General features: G+C 50.1%; 1 protein-coding gene and 1 long non-coding RNA gene across 2 annotated transcripts in view; both read right to left on the reverse strand.

Annotated features, from left to right (window-relative positions):
* LOC144671632 (uncharacterized) overlaps window positions 1–21,350 on the reverse strand; it is a 408,427-nt gene that overhangs the window by 308,244 nt on the left and 78,833 nt on the right. The gene's annotated exons all lie outside the window — the stretch shown is intronic.
* Window positions 1,065–7,099, reverse strand: LOC144671627 (trypsin-like). The gene is made up of 4 exons (XM_078533632.1): window positions 6,906–7,099; window positions 5,061–5,320; window positions 2,834–2,970; window positions 1,065–1,214 (listed from the first exon to the last, which is right to left on the reverse strand). Exons 1-4 carry the CDS (start codon window positions 7,097–7,099, stop codon window positions 1,065–1,067), a joined length of 741 nt encoding a protein of 246 aa, XP_078389758.1.

Here is a 21,350-nt window from a genome sequence, read left to right on the forward strand (position 1 = left end):
CAGCAATACTGGGGAAACGGGGAGGGTTGTATGGGCTGGAGGAGGTTACAGAGTTGGGGAGGGTTGTAGGGGCTGGAGGAGATTGGAGAGCTAGGGAGGGTTGTTGGTACTGGAGCAGGTTACAGAGATAGGGAGAGCTGTAGGAGGTGGAGGAGGTTACCGAGATAGGGAGGGCTTTTGGAGTCTGGGGGAGGTTATATAGATAGGGTGTTTTGTAGGGGTCTGGAGGATTTTACAGAGATAGGGAGAGTTGTAGGGGTTTGAGGAGTTTACAGAGATAGGGAGTGTTGTAGTGGCTGCAGGAGGTTACAGAGATAAGGAGTTTTGTAGGAGCTGGAGGAGGTTACAGATATTGCGAGGGTTGTATGGGTTGGAGGTTATTACAGAGTTAGGGAGGGTTGTAGGGGCTGGAGGAGGTTTCAGAGATCGGGAGTGTTGTAGGGGCTGGAGGTGGTTTCAGAGATAGGGAGGAGGTGAGGAGGCCATGGAAGGATTTGAAAACCAGGATGGGGATTATAAAATCGATGTGTTGCCCGACCAGGAGCCAATGTAGATCAGCGAGCAACAGGGGCTGCTGGGTACATGAGACTGTGTGTGAGTTAAGACATGGGGACAGCAGATTTTTGGATGTGTTTAAGTTTACGGAAGGAGAAATCTTTGGAATTCTCTCCCCCAGAGAGCTGTGGATGCTCCATCGCTGAATCCATTCAAGACGGAGATGGATAGATTTTTGGGCGCTAAGCGATAAGGAGGGAAAGCGGAGTCGAGGTAGAGTATCAGCCATGATCGTATAGAATGGGGGAAGGAGGCTTGAGGGGCTGAATGGCCTCCTCCTGCTCCTATTTCTGACATCCCTCTGAGGAAAGCAGATTGCCGAGAGGAATGTTGGAATAGTTACAGTCTGGAGGCAGCGAGGGGATGGATGTGGGATTCTGCACGTTCCAAAAGAGATGTAGCAAAAAAAGAATCCAAATGCAACACAACTTGACAATCAATCTTTATTGGGAACTTGCAACGTTTTCCTTTCCCTCATTGCAGGTAGTTTCAGGGTTAGGATTCTCCGCTCAGTTTTCAGCCATGACCCTTTGGATCCAGTTGTTGTAGTTACAAACTTTCACAAAGACGCTGGGATGATCCTCCATAGCACAGTCGTATCCCCAGGAAGTAATGCCTTGTAGCTCCCCATTACAGACCACAGGTCCCCCTGAGTCTCCCTGCAGCAAAAAAGACATGGAGTGTAATTCGGAGTGAGATAGACAAAGTGGTAATCGGATGGTCATCCATAGCTCCCCCGGGATCCCGGTCTGGGACCCAAGCTCGCTGGGTGGTACTCTGTCCGCACAATCAGGTGGTTACGGGTCTGAGTACCAGTCCAGAGACCCAAAGGACAAGGCTCAGTGCTGAGGCAGTGCTGCACTGTCAGAGGGTAACTGCTGAGGGAGCGCAGCACTGTCGGAGGGTCAGTGCTGAGGGAGCGCTGCACTGTCAGAGGGTCAGTGCTGAAAGAGCGCAGCACTGTCGGAGGGTTAGTACTAAGGGAGTGCTGCACTGTTGGAGGGTCAGTACTAAGGGAGTGCTGCACTGTTGGAGGGTCAGTGCTAAGAGAGTGCTGCACTGTTGGAGGGTCAGTACTGAGGGAGTTCTGCACTGTTGGAGTGTCAGTGCTAAGGGAGTGCTGCACTGTTGGAGTGTCAGTACTGTGGGAGTGCTGCAAGGTTGGAGAGTCATTATTGTGGGAGTGCTGCACTGTCAGCGGGTCAATACTGAGGGAGTGCTGCACTATCGGAGGGTCAGTGCTAAGAGAGTGCTGCACTGTCAGAGGGTCAGTACTGAGGGAGTGCTGCACTGTCGGAGGGTCAGTACTGAGGGAGATCTGCACTGTCGGAGGGTCAGTATTGAGGGAGTGCTGCACTGTCGGAAGGTCAGTACAGAGGGCGTACTACACTGTCGGAAGTTCAGTACTGAAGGAGTGCTGCACTGTCGGTGGGTCAGTGCTGAGGGAGCACTGCACTGTCGGAGGGTCAGTGCTGAGGGAGCGCTGCACTGTCGGAGGGTCAGTGCTGAGGGACTGCTGCACTGGCAGAGGGTCAGTACTGAGGGAGCGCTGCACTGTCAGAGGGTCATACTTAGGTAGTGCTGCACTGTCAGAGGTCAGTACTGAGGGAGTGCTGCAATGTCGAAGGGTCATTCTGAGGGAGCGCTGCACTGTCGGAGGGTCAGTACTGAGGGAGCGCTGCACTGTCGGAGGGTCAGTACTTAGAGAGTGCTGCACTGTCAGAGGGTCAATACTGAGGGAGTGCTGCACTGCCAGAAGGTCAATACTGAGGGAGCGCTGCAATGTCGGAGGGTCATTACCGAGGGAGCGCTGCACTGTCGGAGGGTCAGTACTGAAGGAGCGCTGCACTGTCAGAGGGTCAGTACTGAGGGAGTGCTGCACTGTCAGAGGGTCAGTACTGAGGGAGTGCTGCACTGTCAGAGGGTCAGTACTGAGGGAGTGCTGCACTGTCAGAGTGTCATACTGAGGGAGTGCTGCACTGCCAGAGGGTCATACTGAGGGAGTGCTGCACTGTCGGAAGGTCAGTACTGAGGGAGTGCTGCACTGTCAGAGGGTCAGTAATGAGGGAGTACTGCACTGTCAGAGGGTCAGTACTGAGGGAGTGCTGCACTGTCAGAAGGATAAAAGGGCCAAATAGCCTCCTCCTGCTCCTACACACCCTCAAATTCAGACATTCCCCATCCCTCAGGTAGAGGTAACCTCTGTCTCTCAGCTTGAGACACTTCCTATCGCTCATGGTTTGATGCATTCGGTCTCACCCTGTCGGGCCACTCTTACCTGGCATGTGCTCTGTCCTCCCTCCCAGTATCCTGAGCAGAACATGTTGTCCGTGAAGTAGGGTGGATAAGCTTTGCGGCAATCAGCATCAGGCAGGATGGGCTGATTCAGGCACTGTAGGACTTCGGGATATTGTACTGAAGGGGAAAGAAATGAGTCAGCACAGTCCGATCCAAACGTGACTCTCCTCCTCCCACGTGCAAGCGACTTAATCAATAGTCTTGCTTACTGAGTGTTGTGTACAGAGCTCTGGTTAAAGCATACACTGGGCATTGAATCCAGGTCTGCTCGCCAAGACACAAAGAGATGTTGGGTTACTGTAGTCAGGGTGGTGAAGAACCTCGTGGCCAGGAGAAGGAGAGCTCAATATGAAACACTGGTGGCCGTCTAGAGAACTGACAATGTGTAATTGGCAGTGGTAACTCTTTCGAGTTATCAACAGTCACAGATTGCAACTCTGTCGAGTACAATCACAGTTCTTGGTTTCCGGGAGTGGGACATGAACCCACAAGTCTCTGATTCAAAGGCGAGGGTGCTATGAACTGAGCCACAGATGACACCTCCAATTGGCAGTGGAACATCCCTTGAGGTAGAAGGGATTAAATTGACAGGCATTTGCCAATCGTCAATTGAACTCTGAATGAGCTCAGCATTTCGATCAATGAGAGGTTGCCCTGTTAAAGGGACAGGCCAACTTAACCAGCAGCAGAATAACTCATTGTGCCCATGTGTAGACTGCTATTAACACCACCTTAATAACAACAGCATACTTGAATTTATATAGAACTGTTAACTTTATAAAACATCCCAAGCTGCTTCATAAGAGCATGAACAAGCTAAATTTGGCATCGGGCTACATAAGGAGATATTAGGGACAGATGACCCAAAGCTTAGTTAAAGAGGCCCGTTTTAAGGAGTATTTTAAAGGAAGAGAAAGAGAGAGAGGTGGAGAGGTTGAGGGAGGGAATTCCAGGGCTTAGGGCCCCAGGCAGCTGAAGGCACGGCCGCCAATGGTGGAGCGATGGGAATCGGGGGATGGTCAAGAGGCCGGAATTGGAGGAGAGCAGAGATCTCGGCGGATTGATGGAGTTGGAGGAGGTTACAGAGAAAGGGAGGGTTGTAGGGGCTGGAGGAGGTTACAGAAATAGGGAGGATTGTAGGGGCTGGAGTAGGTTACAGAGAAAGGGAGTGTGGTAGGGGCTGGAGGAGGTTACAGAAATAGGGAGGGTTGTAGGGGCTGGAGGAGGTTACAGAAATGCGGATGTAGTGGCTGGAGGAGGTTACAGAGATAGGGAGTGTGGTAGGGCCTGGAGGAGGTTACAAAAGATCAGGATGGTTGTAGGGTCTTGCGGAGGTTACAGAGATGGGGTTGTAGGGGCTGGAGGAGGTTACAGAGATAGGGTTGTAGGGCAGGAGGAGGTTACAGAGATCAGGATGGTTGTAGGGGCTGGAGGAGGTTACAAAGATAGGGAGGGAAAAGCCATGGAGGGATTCAACAACAAAGGTGTTATTGCTAAAATCAAGCTTAATTGGTTCTGGGTGTGGGGCTGTGAGCACAGGTTTTGGGACTAATGTGGAGAGACTGGAGAAGCTGGGATTGTTCTCCTTAGAGCAGAGAAGGTTAAGGGGGAGATCAAATCGAGATGTTCAAAATCATGAGGGGTTTGGATAGAGTCAATAAGGAGAAACTGTTTCCAGCGGCAGGAGGGTCGGTAACCAGAGGGACACAGATTGAAGAGAATCGGGAAAAGAACCAGAGGGGGAGATGAGGAGAATTATTTTTTTTGACACAGCGAGTTGTTGTGATCTGGAAGGCGCTGCCTGAAAGGGCGGTGGAAGCAGATTCAATAGGAACTTTCAAAAGGGGGAATTGGAGAAATACTTGAAGGGAGGGAAATTATAGGGCTATGTGGGAAAGAGCAGGGGGGAGAGTGGGGACTCATTAGATAGATCCTTCAAAGAGCCGGCACATTTCTAGTAAATCTCTGCAATTGTCTCCAAAGCTGGGACAGGTCTCCAGGGAGCAGTGATGTCTACATTTCAGTTATGCCTGGAAAGTGAAGTATTATTGCTTGATCGCACATTCCAACACCCCCCACTGCCCTCCCACCCACCATCCCCTCAAACCAGCGCAGTATTCATTCAGGTTCTAACCAACAGCCCCCAACCCCAACTCGCCTTCCTGCTTCCCCCTCCACCAACCCCTCACCACCCCGGCCCTCCTTACCTCCGTTAATCACGAGATTCCCCCAGCCAGAGGTGATGCATCCGGTCCCGGCTGTCGCACACTGGCTGGGCAGAGGGATGGGCCTGACGTACTGGTCGAATTTGGCGGGCCAGGCGAGTTTGAGCAGCATGATGTCGTTGTTGAAGTTCATGTGGTCGAACCTGGGGTGCACGATGGCCGAGGCCACTTGGATTCGCTGCTCCGTCCCCTCGGGGTGAGAGAGGTTGTGTTCGCCCAGATGCGCCACGAGGATGCTGGCCCTGGGCAATCAGAGGAGAAGTGCTCAACACTGTCATTTCCCCACTTCCTGTTTCCCGGAAGTCGCCGAATGGTTATCGCGCAGCTGGGGGCCATTCAGCCTGTCGTGTCCCTGTCTGCTCTCTGAAAGAGCAACTCACCTAAACCCATCCCCCCTGTCCTTTCCCCGTAACCCTGCAAATGTTTCCCCTTCGGATCACAACCTGATTCCCTTTCGAAAGCCTCGATTGAACCTGCCTCCCTCAAACTCTCGGGCAGTGCATTCCAGATCCTAGCCACTCGCAGGGTGAAAAAGTTTCTCCTCATGTCTCCGTTGCTTCTTTTACTAATCCCCTTAAATCTGTGCCCCTCTGGTTCTCGATCCTTCCCCACAATGGGAACGGTTTCTCCCTCTCTACCCAGTCCAGACCCCTCGTGATTTTGAACCCCTCTATCAAATCTCCTCTCGACCTTCTCTTCTCCAAGGAGAGACATACATACAAACATACACCAACATACAAACATACACATACATACAAACATACACAAACATACATACAAGCTTACATATTTCCCAAGGAGAACAGTCCCAGCTCCTCCACTCTCTCCACATTAACTGAAGTTCCTCATCCCTGGATCCATTCTCATGAATCCTTACTGCTCTCTCTCTAATGCCTTCACATCCTTCCTAAAGTGTGGTGCCCAGAGCTGGACACAATCCTCCAGCTGAGGCTGAAGCCCGTGTTTTGTATCTGCTGCTCCTCTTTGGCTTGCTCCTTCCTTTCACTTTGACCCCTGTTTTAATCATTAATTTTGGGTCCTTCTTGCCAACAAGAATAAGAAAAGAATGTAGAGGAGGCCAGTGTCAAACTGCCCCCTCACTACCCGGGCATTAGTCATCTGGAGTTTTGCCTTTTTTTGGAGGTTTTTGGGGGATGATGAAGTTTCTATATAGCGTTTTTGGAGGGTGAGTGCACATATTGTGATACAGAAAGTATGAGAAATGTCTGCAAGAGAACCCTTATTACTCCATCATTGTTTATATGTGTGCGCTGTAAGATTGTATGCTTGGACATCTGTATGTTCATGTTTTTGTCTCTGTATCATTCAGTGTTGATCTGTGTCTGATTGTATATGTTTGTATGTATGTTTGTCTATGTTTGTATGTTTATGAGTGTTTGTGTGTGTTTGTGACTGTTCGTATGTTTGTGAATGATTGTATGTATGTTTGAGTATATTCGTGTGTGTTTGTATGTATGTTTGTGTATATTTGTGTGTGTTTGTATGTATGTTTGTCTATGTTTCTATGTTTGTGCATGTTTGTGAGTGTTTGTATGTTTGTGCATGTTTGCATGTTTGTGCATGCTTGTATGTATGTTTGTATGTTTGTTTACGCTTGTATGTATGTTTGAGTGTGTGTGTATGTTTGTGTATGCTTGCATGTATGCATGCTTGTGTATGTTTGTGGGTCTTTGTGTGTTCATGCATGTCTGTGTATGTATGTATGTATGTTTGTGTGTGTTGGTATGTTTATGTATGTTTGTGAGTGTTTGTATGTTTATGTATGTTTTTATGTTTGCTTGTTGCTGTGATCATCTCTGGACTTACGGTTGGTAACAATGAGCAGCTGACACTATCCAATGGTCGTTTATCAGGGAGCCCCCACACCAGCGATTCCCATTATAGGTCAGAAAAACCTGCCAGGGCATAGAGTGAGGATAACAATTCTGGCCGTTAATGATCTTCACATTCGCAGGAGCAGCAGCTGAGTAAAGAAAAATACAGAGAGTGAGGGTCATCATCTGATTGCACACACGCACCCACAGTCACACACACACATTTACACACAATCACACACAAACACACACACACTTACACAGTCACACACACGTACACGCTTACACACAATCACACACACACAAATACACACACTTACAAAATCACACACATACTTATACACACAGTCACACAAGTATGCACACACACACACACACAGTCACACACACACAAATACGCACACACACACAGTCACTCACACACACAGTCACTCACACACACAGTCACTCACATTCACACACACAGACACACAGTCACACAGTCACACATTCACACACACCCACAGTCACACACACCCGCACACAAAAACACACTTACACACAGCCACAGAATCTCACACACACACAAATAAACACACTTACACACAATCACACACACGCACAGTCACACACACACACACACAAATACACACATACACACAAAGACGCAAACACAAACAAATACACACACACATGCACCCAGTCACACACATGTGCAAATAAACACACTTACACACACACACGCACACACACAGTCACACTCACACACAAATTAACACACACACATGCACACACACAGTCACACTCTCATCCACACTCAGACACACCCACACACGATACATACACTTGGACACAGTCACACACACACAAATACACACACTTACACACAGTCAGACAGAAATAAAAACACAATCACACACACACACACACCCACACACCCAGTCTCACACGTGCAGGCACATAAACGCACACACACATATATACACACACACAAATACACACACCCATACACATGGACACTCACTCACACACACACGTACACACTTATATTCAGACACACGCACACAAACACACACACACTCACAAACGTACACGCACACACAAACACACATACGTTCTCTCACAAACACATACACACAATCACATACACACACACAAATACACACACCCACACCTCTACATGTACACATACACACAGAGACACACACACACACAAAAACATTCACTCAAACACATACACACGCTTGCATATGCACACACTCAGATACTTAGCAACAACAACATCTTACGTTTCTATAGTGCCTTTAACATAATGAAACAGCTTCACAGGGTTGATTATCAAACAAAATATCTCGCTGAGTCACAAAAAGAGACATCAGGGACAGGCAGCCAAACGTTTAGTCAAAAAGATTGGATTATAAGAGCGTTTTAAAGGAGGAGGGAGAGAGTGAGAAAGAGAGAGAGAGAGAGAGGTGGAGAGGTTTAGGGAGGGATTTTCAGAGCTAAGGGTCCCCAGGCACCTGAAGGCATGGCCGCCAATGGTGGAGCGATGGGAATCGGGGGATGGTCAAGAGGCAGGAATTGGAGGAGAGCAGAGATCTCAGAGGGTTGTAGGGACTGGAGGAGGTTACAGAGATAGGGAGGGTTGTGGGGGCTGGAGGAGGTTACAGAGATAGGGAGGGTTGTTGGGGCTGGAGGAGGTTACAGAGATAGGGAGGTTTGTAGGGGCTGGAGGCGGTTACAGAGATAGGGAGGGTTTTACGGGCTGGAGGAGGTTACATAGATAGGGAGGGTTGTAGGGGCTGGAGGAATTTTAAAATCAATATGTTGCTAACCAGGAGCCAATGCTGGTCAGCGAGCACCAGAGATGATAGGTGAGTGGGACTCAGTGCGAGTTAAGACACGGGCAGCAGAGGTTTGGATGACCTCAAGTTTACGGAGGGTGGAACGTGGGAGAACAGTCAGGGATTTGTCGGAATAGTCGCATCTGGGGGCAATGCTGGATTGGATGAGGGTTTCAGCAGTAGATGAGATGAGACGAGACGGGGTCGGGGTGAAGCTGGGCAATGTTGCGGAGGGGGAAATAGGAATGGTTTGACAGTGAGCAAATCTGGGGTCAAATGTGACCCCGAGGTTACAAGCTGACAGGTTCAGTCTCAGCCTGTTGCCAGGGAAAGGAATGGGGATGGGTAGCCAGGGAGAGGAGACATTGCCAGACAAGCAGCCACGCTTGTGGACCCCCACACACACATTTCAGTATATCTGTGATCATACCTGCCGCTCCCAGGAGCAGGGTGAAGAGGAAAGCCTGCATCTTACAGCTTATCCCAGCGCAGGGAATGATCCCAGTGAAGCTCCTGTTCTTTATATATGTGGATTAAAGTGACAGTCCCAGCAATTGGACGTGGCTAATCATGAATCAGCTTCAAGACCTCATTTGAGAAGCGAATTCTGGAAGGAGAGACGCTTGTAGCTGTTGACCTCAGGTCTGTATTGATACGTTGTCCAGGCACAAACCCTGAATCAATCACCATTACTGGACAATCAGTCACCATTACTGGACAATCAATCTCCATTACTGGACAATCAATCACCATTACTGGACAATCAGTCACCATTACTGGACAATCAATCACCATTACTGGACAATCAATCACCATTACTGGACAATCAATCTCCATTACTGGACAATCAATCACCATTACTGGACACGTCCACCCTATACGCCAAATGACCTGCAGCTCTTGTTTATAGAGCAGAGGGGCCTCGGTCGCTCCTTCCAGGCATTGCCCGTCTTTTACCAGGACCTGATCAAAGTCTGGAACGTGGTCACCTCGCGACGCAGCTCTCCCCCGTCAGGAGTAGCGGCTATCGTCTGAGAGCCACTGCTCAGGAATCCGCCCCTCCATCCCTTTCAGTGGCTGGCGGAGAGGAGGGCTGTGGCTGCCGGGGTGACCAGGATCGGGGACATGCTGGGTAGCGGAGGACTGGGCTGGATGCTGGTCGCAGCCGATGCCATCCAAGACCATAGGACGGTCGTGCTCGGACCCAAAGTCTTTTTAGGTCTCGAGGTGGCCCAGGTGCGCGGTGGTCTTCCGTCTGAACGTTCCCCTGTTCGGACGGAATTCCACATTGGCCCCAAGCCCCGAACCCTCCCTCGGGTGCCGGTGCCCCGCAATAATATGAGCCGCCTCGGGGACATGCCCTCCCTGCCATTTGGCACGGTGCGGAGGGGTTTTCTGTACGGACTGCTGCTGCACACCTACCATTTTCTCGCCCTGGTCCGCCGCCCGGACACGCCCTGGCGTGCCTTGTTGCCGTCCAGCGGCGGAGGCCCCCGATGGGAGGCCCTCTACAGAGGTGTTCTCCCGCTTTCTATCGGGGACCTGGGTTGGAGGGTGTTGCATGCAGCAGTCCCCTATAATCGTAGAATGTGTAGGTTCACGGACTCACAAGACACCTGCTCTTTTTGCGGTCTGGTGGAGTCCGTGGACCACGTTTATATTGGGTGTTGTAGGCTGCACTCCCTTTTTAGTTATTTAAAAAAACCTTCTATTGCTGTTTTGTTTGAACTTCAGTCCCACGCTCCTGATCTACGGACACCCGGTGCGGAAGGGGGTCGGGAAGGAGGAGGACCTCCTCGTGAACCTGCTCCTGGGCCTGGCCAGGTTGGCCATTAACAGGTCCAGGCAGCGGGCGATCGAGGGGGGAGTCCCGCCCGATTGTTTGTCCCTCTTCCGCGGCTACGTTCGCGGCAGGGTGTCCCTGGAAAGGGAGCACGCGGTGTTTGCCGGCACCATCGAGGCCTCCGTGCCCGGTGGGCACCGCGGGGACTGGGGTGTTTTGTTGACCCCTTTAATCACATTTTGGTTTAATGTTTATAAGTTTCCTTTAAACTTTGTCCTTGGTTTTACAGCTGACCTGAATTAGGGGCTGTGCTTGATTTACCCCTTGTTATTGTTAATTTAGTTAATTGTTTTGACTCGAAAAGAGTTACACGCCAATTACGACAGAAACTTGAATTCTGATAGCGCCTTGGACAAAGTAAAATGTCCCCCGCCCACCCACCCCCACCGAGGTTCTTGGCGGGGATGTGATGAGGCAAAAAGGTGCAGCCCACAAGGGATGGAGGGTCCCTGTGTGACACATCTACCGTGAGTGTCCGCAGCTCGAGGAACTCCAGCTCAGAGACTAATGAGCTGGAGTCCGGGCTTTGGACTCTGCGATGCATCTAGGGTGCAGGAGGTGGAGAGGTGTGGTCACCTGGATTGTGTTGTCCCCAGAGGCGGTAACAGCCCTTAGGCTGGAGTCCTCTGATTGTACTTATGTCAGTATGTTTGTATGACTGTGTGGCTGTAAGATTTGTGTGGGAGAATTGGGTTTCTATTCATGGGGTCTAGCACCAGTACTGGGGAAACGGGGAGGGTTGTAGGGGCTGGAGGATTTTACAGAGAGGCGGAGGGTTGTAGGTGCTGGAGGAGGTTACAGAGATAGGGAGTGTTGTAGTGGCTGGAGAAGGTTACAGAGATAGGGAGTGTTGTAGGGGCTGGAGGAGGTCACAGAGATGGGGAGGGTTGTAGGGGCTGTAGGTGTTCAAAGAGTTGGGGAGAGTTGTAGGGTTGAAGAGATAGGGAGGTTTGTAGGTGCTGGAGGAGGTTACAGAGATAGGGAGTGTTGTAGGGGCTGGAGGAGTTTACAGAGATAGGGAGTGTTGTAGGGGCTGAAGAAGGTTACAGAGTTTGGCAGTGTTGTAGTGGCTGGAGAAGGTTACAGAGATAGGGAGTGTTGTAAGGGTTGGAGGAGGTCACAGAGATGTGGAGGGTTGTAGGGGCTGGAGGAGGTCACAGCGATGTGGAGGGTTGTAGGGGCTGGAGGTGTTCACAGAGATGGGGAGGGTTGTAACTACTGGAGGAGGTTACAGAGATGGGCATGGTTGTAGGGGCCAGAGGATGTTACAGAGATAGGGATGGTTGTAGGGGCTGGAGGAGGTTACAGAGATACGGAGGGTTGTATGGGCTGGAGGAGGTTACAGAGATGGGGAGTGTTGTAGGTGCTAGAGGAGGTTACAGAGATAAGGAGGGTTGTAGGGGCAGGAGGAGGTTACAGAGATGGGGATGGTTGTAGGGGCTGGAGGATGTTACAGAGATAGGGATGGTTGCAGGTGCTGGAGGAGGTTACAGAGATAGGGAAGGTTGTATATGCTGGAGGATGTTACAATGATTCAGACGGTTGTATGGGCTGGGGTAGCTTACAGAGATAGGGAGGGTTGTGGGGGTTCGAGGAGGTTACAGAGATGGGGAGTGTTGTAGGGGCTGGAGGTGGTTACAGAGATAGGGAGGGTTTTAGTGGCTGCAGGAGTTTACAGAGATATGGAGTGTTTTACTGGCGGGAGGAGGTTACAGAGGTTGGGATGGTTGTAGGGGCAAGAGGAGGTTACAGAGATAGGGAGTGATGTAGGGTCTGGAGGAGTTTATAGAGATAAGTTGGTTTGTAGGGGCAGGAGGAATTTGGAGTTCGTGAGAGTTGTAGGTGCTGGAGGAGGTTACAGAGATAGGGTGGGTTGTTTGGGCTGGAGTAGGTTGCAGAGATAGGCAGTGTTGTAGGGGCTGGATGAGGTTATAGAGATAGGGAGGGTTGTAGGGTCTGGAGGCGGTTACAAAGGTAAGGAGAATTGTAAATGCTGGAGGAGGCTACAGAGATGGGGAGTGTTGTAGGGGCTGGAGGAGTTTACAGAGATAGGGAGGGTCGTAGGGCTGGAGGAGGTTACAGTGATAGGGAGGGTTGTAGTGTCTGGAGGAGGTTACAGTGATAGGGAGGGTTGTAGGGTCTGGAGGAGGTCACAGAAATGGGGAGGGTTGTAGGGGCTTGAGGTGTTCACAGAGATGGGGAGTGTTGTAACTGCTGGAGGAGGTTACAGAGATGCGGAGGGTTGTAGGGGCTTGAGGATGTTACAGAGATAGGGAGGGTTGTAGGGGCTGGAGAATGTTACAGAGATACGGAGGGTCACATGGGCTGGAGGAGGTTGCAGAGATAGAGTGAGTTGTGGGGGCTGTCGGAGGTTACAGAGATAGGGAGTTTTGTAGGTTCTGGAGGAGGTTTCAGAGATAGGGAGGGTTGAAGGGTCTGAAAGATGTTACAATGATAAGGAGAATTGTAGGGGCTGGAGGAGGTTACAGAGATGGGGAGGGTTGTTGGGGCTGGAGGATTTTACAGTGATAGGGAGCATTGTAGGGCTGGAGGATGTTACAGAGGTAAGGAGCGTTGTAGAGTCTGGAGGAGATTACAGAAATGGGGAGGGTTGTAAGGGCTGGAGGATGTTACAGAGATAGGGAGGTCTTAAGGGACTGGAGGAGGTTACAGAGATAGGGAGGGTTTTAGGGTCTGGAGGACGTTACAGATATCGGGAGGGTTGTATGGGCTGGTGGAGGTTACAGAGATAGGGCGGTTTGTAGGGGTTGGAATAAGTCTCTGAGATAGGGAGGGTTGTACGTGCTGGAGGAGGTTACAGAGATAGCGAGGGCTATAGTCGCTGGAGGAGTTTACGGAGATAGGGAGGTTTGTAGGTGCTGACGGAGGTTACAGAGATAGGGAGGGTTGTAGGGGCTGGAGGAGATTACAGAGATAGGGAGTGTTGTAGGGGCTGGAGGAGGTTACAGAGATAGAGTGAGTTGTGGGGGTTGGAGGAGGTTACAGAGATAGGGAGGGTTGTAGCGGCTGTGGGAGGTTGAAGAGATAGGGAGGTTTGTATGTTCTGGAGGTGGTTTCAGAGATAGGGAGGGTTGAAGGGGCTAGAGGAGGTTACAGAGATGTGGAGTGTTGTATGTGCTGGTGGAGGTTATAGAGATAGGTTGAGTTGTAGGGGCTGGAGTAGGTTACAGAGATAAGGAGAATTGTAGGGGCTGGAGGATTTTACAGTGATAGGGAGGGTTGTAGAGCTGGTGGATGTTACAGAGGTCAGGAGGGTTGTAGAGTCTGGAGGAGATTCTAGAAATGGGGAGGGTTGTAGGGGCTGGAGGTGGTTACAGAGATAGGGAGAGCTGTAAGGGCTGGAGGATGTTACAGAGATAGGGAGGGTTGTAGGATTTGGATGATGTTATAGGGATAGGGCGGTTTGTAGGGGTTGGAATTGGTCACTGAGATAGGGTGGGTTGTATGTCCTGGAGGTGGTTACAGAGATAGGGAGGGCTATAGTCGCTGGAGGAGGTTACAGAGATAGAGTGAGTTGTGGGGGCTGTCGGAGGTTACAGAGATAGGGAGTTTTGTAGGTTCTGGAGGAGGTTTCAGAGATAGGGAGGGTTGAAGGGTCTGGAAGATGTTACAATGATAAGGAGAATTGTAGGGGCTGGAGGAGGTTACAGAGATGGGGAGGGTTGTTGGGGCTGGAGGATTTTACAGTGATAGGGAGCATTGTAGGGCTGGAGGATGTTACAGAGGTAAGGAGCGTTGTAGAGTCTGGAGGAGATTACAGAAATGGGGAGGGTTGAGGGGGCTGGAGGATGTTACAGAGATAGGGAGGTCTTAAGGGACTGGAGGAGGTTACAGAGATAGGGAGGGTTTTAGGGTCTGGAGGACGTTACAGATATCGGGAGGGTTGTATGGGCTGGTGGAGGTTACAGAGATAGGGCGGTTTGTAGGGGTTGGAATAAGTCTCTGAGATAGGGAGGGTTGTACGTGCTGGAGGAGGTTACAGAGATAGCGAGGGCTATAGTCGCTGGAGGAGTTTACGGAGATAGGGAGGTTTGTAGGTGCTGACGGAGGTTACAGAGATAGGGAGGGTTGTAGGGGCTGGAGGAGATTACAGAGATAGGGAGTGTTGTAGGGGCTGGAGGAGGTTACAGAGATAGAGTGAGTTGTGGGGGTTGGAGGAGGTTACAGAGATAGGGAGGGTTGTAGCGGCTGTGGGAGGTTGAAGAGATAGGGAGGTTTGTAGGTTCTGGAGGTGGTTTCAGAGATAGGGAGGGTTGAAGGGGCTAGAGGAGGTTACAGAGATGTGGAGTGTTGTATGTGCTGGTGGAGGTTATAGAGATAGGTTGAGTTGTAGGGGCTGGAGTAGGTTACAGAGATAAGGAGAATTGTAGGGGCTGGAGGATTTTACAGTGATAGGGAGGGTTGTAGAGCTGGTGGATGTTACAGAGGTCAGGAGGGTTGTAGAGTCTGGAGGAGATTCTAGAAATGGGGAGGGTTGTAGGGGCTGGAGGTGGTTACAGAGATAGGGAGAGCTGTAAGGGCTGGAGGATGTTACAGAGATAGGGAGGGTTGTAGGATTTGGATGATGTTATAGGGATAGGGCGGTTTGTAGGGGTTGGAATTGGTCACTGAGATAGGGTGGGTTGTATGTCCTGGAGGTGGTTACAGAGATAGGGAGGGCTATAGTCGCTGGAGGAGGTTACAGAGATAGGGAGGGTTGCAGGGGCTGGAGGAGGTTACAGAGATAGGGAGAGTGGTAGTGGCTGGAGCAGGTTAGTGAGATAGGGAGGAGTATAGTGGCAGGAGGAGGTTAAAGACATAGTGCGGTTTGTAAGGGTTGGAATAGGTCACTGAGATAGGGAGGGTTGTAAGTCCTGGAGGAGGTTACAGAGATAGGGAGTGTTGTAGGGGCTGGAGGAGGTTACAGAGATAGGGAGGGCTGTTGGGCCTGGAGGAGTTTACAGAGATAGGGAGGGTTGAGGGGGCTGGAGGAGGTTACAGAGATAGGGAGGGTTGTAGGGGCTGGAGGAGGTTACAGAGATAGGGAGTGGTGTAGGGGCTGGAGGAGGTTACAGGGATAGGGAGGGTTGTAGGGGTTGGAGGAATTTTAAAATCAATATGTTGCTAACCAGGAGTCAATGCTGGTCAGTGAGCACCAGAGATGATAGGTGAGTGGGACTCAGTGCGAGTTGAGACATGGGCAGCAGAGGTTCGGATGACCTCAAGTTTACGGAGGGTAGAACGTGGGAGAACAATCAGGGATTTGTCGGAATAGTCGCATCAGGGGGCAATGCTGGATTGGATGAGGGTTTCAGCAGTAGATGAGATGAGACGAGACGGGGTCGGGGTGAAGCTGGGCAATGTTGCGGAGGGGGAAATAGGAATGGTTTGACAGTGAGCAAATCTGGGGCTCAAATGTGACCCCGAGGTTACAAGCTGACAGGTTCAGTCTCAGACTGTTGCCCGGGAAAGGAATGGGGATGGGTAGCCAGGGAGAGGAGACATTGCCAGACAAGCAGCCACGCTTGTGGACCCCCACACACACATTTCAGTATATCTGTGATCATACCTGCCGCTCCCAGGAGCAGGGTGAAGAGGAAAGCCTGCATCTTACAGCTTATCCCAGCGCAGGGAATGATCCCAGTGAAGCCCCTGTCGTTTATATTTGTGGTTAAAGTGACAGTCCCAGCAATCGGACGTGGCTAATCATTAATCAGCTTCAAGACCTCATTTGAGAAGCGAATTCTGGAAGGAGAGACGCTTGTAGCTGTTGACCTCAGGTCTGTATTGACACGTTGTCCAGGCACAAACCCTGAATCAATCACCATTACTGGTCAATCAATCTCCATTACTGGACAATCAATCTCCATTACTGGACAATCAATCTCCATTACTGGACACGTCCAGCCCAAACGCCAGATGTTAAATGTCCCACAGCTGAAAAATTGGAAATGTACGACAAAAACTTGCATTCTGATGGCGCCTTGGACATAGTTAAAGTTCTCCCCCCACCGCGGTGCTTGGCGGGGATGTGATGAGGCAAAAAGGTGCAGCCCACAAGGGATGGAGGGTCCCTGTGTGACACATCTACCGTGAGTGTCCGCAGCTCGAGGAACTCCAGCTCAGAGACTAATGAGCTGGAGTCCGGGCTTTGGACTCTGCGATGCATCTAGGGTGCAGGAGGTGGAGAGGTGTGGTCACCTGGATTGTGTTGTCCCCAGAGGCGGTCACAGCCCTTAGGCTGGAGTCCTCTGATTGTACTTATGTCAGTATGTTTGTATGACTGTGTGGCCGTAAGATTTGCGTGGGAGAATTTGGGAAACGGGGAGCATTTTAGGGGCTGGAGCAAGTCACAGAGATGGGGAGGGTTGTAGGGACTGGAGGAGGTTACAGAGATAGGGAGTGTTGTCATGTCTGGAGGATATTACAGAGATAGGGAGGTTTGTAGGGGCTGGAGGAGGTTACAGAGATGCGGAGGGTTGTAGGGGCTGGAAGATGTTACAGAGATAGGGATTGTTGTAAGGCCTGGAGGAGGCTACAGAGATAGGGAGGGTTGTAGGGGCTGGAGGAGGTCACAGAGATGGGGAGTGTTGTAGGGGCTGGAGGTGTTCACAGAGATAGGGAGTGTTGTAGGGGCCGCAGGAGGTTACAGAGATAGGGAGTGTTGCTAGGGGCTGGAGGAGTTTACAGAGATAGGGAGTGTTGTAGGGGCTGGAGAAGGTTACAGAGTTTGGGAGTGTTGTAGGGGCTGCAAAGGTTACAGAGATAGGGAGTGTTGTAGGGGCTGGAGGAGGTTACAGCGATAGGGGGGGTTGTAGGGGCTGGAGGGGATCACAGAGATGGGGAGGGTTGTAGGGGCTGGAGGTGTTCACAGAGATGGGGATGGTTGTAACTGCTGGAGGAGTTGACAGAGATGGGTAGGGTTGTAGGGGCTGGAGGATGTTACTGAGATAGGTAGGTTTGTAGGTGCTGGAGGATGTTACAGAGATACGGAGGGTTGTTTGGGCTGGAGGAGGTTACAGAGATAGAGTGAGTTGTGGGTGTTGGCGAAGCTTACAGAGATGTGGAGTGTTGTAGGGGCTTTAGGTGGTTGAACAGATAGGGAGGCTTGTAGGTTCTCGTGGAGATTTCAGAGATAGGGAGGGTTGGAGGGGCTAGAGGAGGTTACAGTGATGGGGAGTGTTGTAGGTGCTGTAGGAGGTTATAGAGATAGGTTGACTAGTAGGGGCTGGAGTATGTTACAGAGATAGGGAGTGTTGTAGGGGCTGGAGGAGGTTACAGAGATAGGGAGGGTTGTAGGTGCTGGAGGTTGTTACAGAGATAGGGAGTGTTGTAGGGGCTGTTGGAGGTTACCGGGATAGGGAGGCTTGTAGGAGCTGGAGTAATTTTAAAATCAATATGTTGCTAACCAGGAGCCAATGCTGTTCAGTGAGCACCAGAGATGATAGGTGAGTTTGACTCAATGCGAGTGAAGACACGGGCAGCAGAGGTTCGGATGACCTCAAGATTACGGAGGGTAGAACGTGGGAGAACAGTCAGGGATTTGTCGGAATAGTCGCATCTGGGGGCAATGCTGGATTGGATGAGCGTTTCAGCAGTAGATGAGATGAGACGAGACGGGGTCGGGGTGAAGCTGGGCAATGTTGCGGAGGTGGAAATAGGAATGGTTTGACAGTGAGCAAGTCTGGGGGTCAAACATGTGCACCCCCACACACGCATTTCAGTATATCTGTGATCATACCTGCTGCTCCCAGGAGCAGGGTGAAGAGGAAAGCCTACATCTTACAGCTTATCCCAGCGCAGGGAATGATCCCAGTGAAGACCCTGTCCTTTATATATGTGGATTAAAGTGACAGTCCCAGCAATCGGACGTGGCGAATCATTATTGAGCTGCAAGACCTCATTTGAGAAGCGAATTCTGGAAGGAGAGACGCTTGTAGCTGTTGACCTCAGGTCTATATTGATATGTTGTCCAGGCATAAACCCTGAATCGATCACCATTACTGGACAATCAATCACCATTACTGGACAATCAATCTCCATTACTGGACAATCAATCACCATTACTGGACAATCAATCACCATTACTGGACAATCAATCTCCATTACTGGACAATCAATCTCCATTACTGGACAATCAATCACCATTACTGGACAATCAATCACCATTACTGGACACTCAATAATCAGTCCTGGACACGTCCAAACTATACGCCAATTACGACAGAAACTTGAATTCTGATAATGCCTTGGACAAACTAAAAAGTCCCCCCACCACCGAGGTGGTTCGCGGGGATGTGATGAGGCAAAAATGTGCAGCCACAAGTGATGGAGGGTCCCTGTGTGACACATCTACCGTGAGTGTCAGCAGCTCGAGGAACTCCAGCACAGAGACTAATGAGCTGGAGTCCGGGCTTTGGACTCTGCGATGCATCTAGGGTGCAGGAGGTGGAGAGGTGTGGTCACCTGGATTGTGTTGTCCCCAGAGGCGTTCACAGCCCTTAGGCTGGAGTCCTCTGATTGGTCAGTGCTCAGGGACTGGAGGGAGTGATTGCGGGTGAGGCAGGTTTGGGGACCGAGGAGGTAGAACTGGGGGGGCCCTCAGCCCTTTGCACTTGTCCAACAGGCTCGAGGCCCTTGCAGCTCGTCTGGATGAAAGTGGGGGCTGCAGTGTGGACAAGCGAACTGACCAAGGCATCATGCTGCAGGACGCCATTCAAGTGGAGGGAGGTGGGGTGTAAATAGGAATGTAATGATCGTGAGGGGAATGTTTGGTGAGGAGAATAAAGACAGTTCTCTGCGAACGGTTGTGTTGCCTGCTCGGTTCCAGGCTTAAGGACAGCTCGTCGGGTCTGGAGAGGAACCTGGAGTGGGGGTGGAAGGACCCAGTGGTCGTGGTCCGCGTGGTTACCAATGGCATCGGCAGGAATTCTGAGGGAGTCTGAGCAGCTGTGGGTTAAACAAAAAGCAGAACCAAAAAGGCACTAATCTCTGGGTTACTATCTGAGCCGCGAGTACGTTGGAATGGGGCAAATAAGGTCAGGGAGTTTATTATTCATGATAATAATAATAATAGCAACATTGAGAAAATAATGGGGAATACGGAAATGGTAGACGCATTAAACAGATATTTTGTGTCTCTCTTCAGTGTAGAAAACACAAATAACATCCCAGGAATGCTTGTAAATCGAGTGGTGAAAGGGAGGGAGGAACTTACACAGTTTTAGTCACCAGAGAAAGGGAACTGACAAAATTATTAAAACTAAATGCTGACAAGTTCCCAGGTTCTGATAAACTTCATCCTCGGGTCTCAAAAGAAGTAGCTGCTGATATAGGTGATGACTTGTTTGTAATTTTCCAAAATTCCCTAGATTCAGGATAGTTACCATGAGATTGGTAAATAGTAAATGTGACTCCTCTATTCAGGAAAGGAAGGAGACAGAGAGCCGGAAACTGCAGGCCAGTTAGCTTAACATCTGTCAGAAGGAAATGTTAGAATCTATTATTAAGGGGGTTATTGCAGGGCACTTGGAAAAATGTGAGGCAGAGTCAACATGGTTTTGTGAAAGGGAAATTGTGTGTGACAAATTTATTGGAGTTCTTTGAGGATGTAACAAGCAATATGGACAATGGGGGAACTTCTAGATGTGGTGTACTTGGATTTCCAAAAGGCATTTGATAAGGTACCACTTCAAAGGTTGCTACACAAGGTAAGAGTTGATGGTGTAGGGGGAGGCATGGATAGAGGATTGGATGGCTAACAGGAAGTAAAAGGTAGGGATCAATTTTTTTCATTTTTGGGTTATCAGGATGTAACTAGCGGAGTGACATTGACATCAGTGCTGGGACCTCAACTACTTACAATAGAACCATAGAACACTGCAGCACAGAAAACCAGCAATTCGTCCCTTCTAGTCTGTGCTGAAATATTATTCCGCTAGTCCCATTGACCTGCACCTAGTCCATAACCCTCCAGACCTCTCCCATCCACGTATCTATCTAATTTATTCTTAAAACTTAATAGTGAGCCCGCATTTAACGCGGCAGATGGTAGCTCGTTCCACACTCTCACCACTCACTGAGTGAAGAAGTTCCCCCTAATGTTCCCCCTAAACCTTTCCCCTTTCTCCCTAAAGCCATTTCCTCTCATGTTTATCTCTCCAAATCTAAGTGGAAAGAGCCTACTCACATTTACTCTGTCTGTACCCCTCACAATTTTGTAAACTTCTATCAAATCTCCCCTCATTCTTCTACGCTCCAAGGAATAAAGTATTTAATCTTTCCCTGTAACTCAACTCCTTAAGACCCGGCAACATCCTAGTAAATCTTCTCTGCACTCTCTCAATCTTACTGATATCCTTCCTATAGTTAGGCGACCAGAACTGCACACAATGCTCCAAAGTTGGCATCACCAATGTGCTATACAACCTCACCATAACATCCCAACTCCTATACGCAATACTTTGATTTATGAAGGCCAGTATGCCAATAGCTTTCTTTACAACCTTGTCTACCTGTGACGCCACTTTCAGGGAATTATGTATCTGAACTCCCAGATCCCTTTGTTCCTCTGCACTCATCAGTGCACTACCATTTACTGTGTATGTCCTACCTTGGTTTGACCTTCCAAAATGTAATACCTCACACTTTTCCGCATTAAATTCCATCTGCCATTTCCTGGCCCATTTTCCAGTTGGTCCAGATCTCTCTGCAAGCTTTGAAAGCCTTCCTCGCTGTCCACAACACCTCCAATCTTAGTGTCATCAGCAAA

Source organism: Cetorhinus maximus, chromosome 33, assembly GCF_964194155.1.
Source record: "Cetorhinus maximus chromosome 33, sCetMax3.hap1.1, whole genome shotgun sequence".
NCBI lineage: Eukaryota > Metazoa > Chordata > Chondrichthyes > Lamniformes > Cetorhinidae > Cetorhinus > Cetorhinus maximus.

Excerpts from the sequence above, each read along its gene's own strand:
- LOC144671627 (XM_078533632.1), bottom strand. The coding sequence starts at position 7,099 with ATGATGACCCTCACTCTCTGTATTTTTCTTTACTCAGCTGCTGCTCCT. Across the intron at positions 2,971-5,060 it reads GAATCTCGTGATTAACGGAG|TACAATATCCCGAAGTCCTA; the intron begins GTAAGGAGGGCC and ends TTTCCCCTTCAG. Across the intron at positions 1,215-2,833 it reads GAGGACAGAGCACATGCCAG|GGAGACTCAGGGGGACCTGT; the intron begins GTAAGAGTGGCC and ends TTTTTGCTGCAG.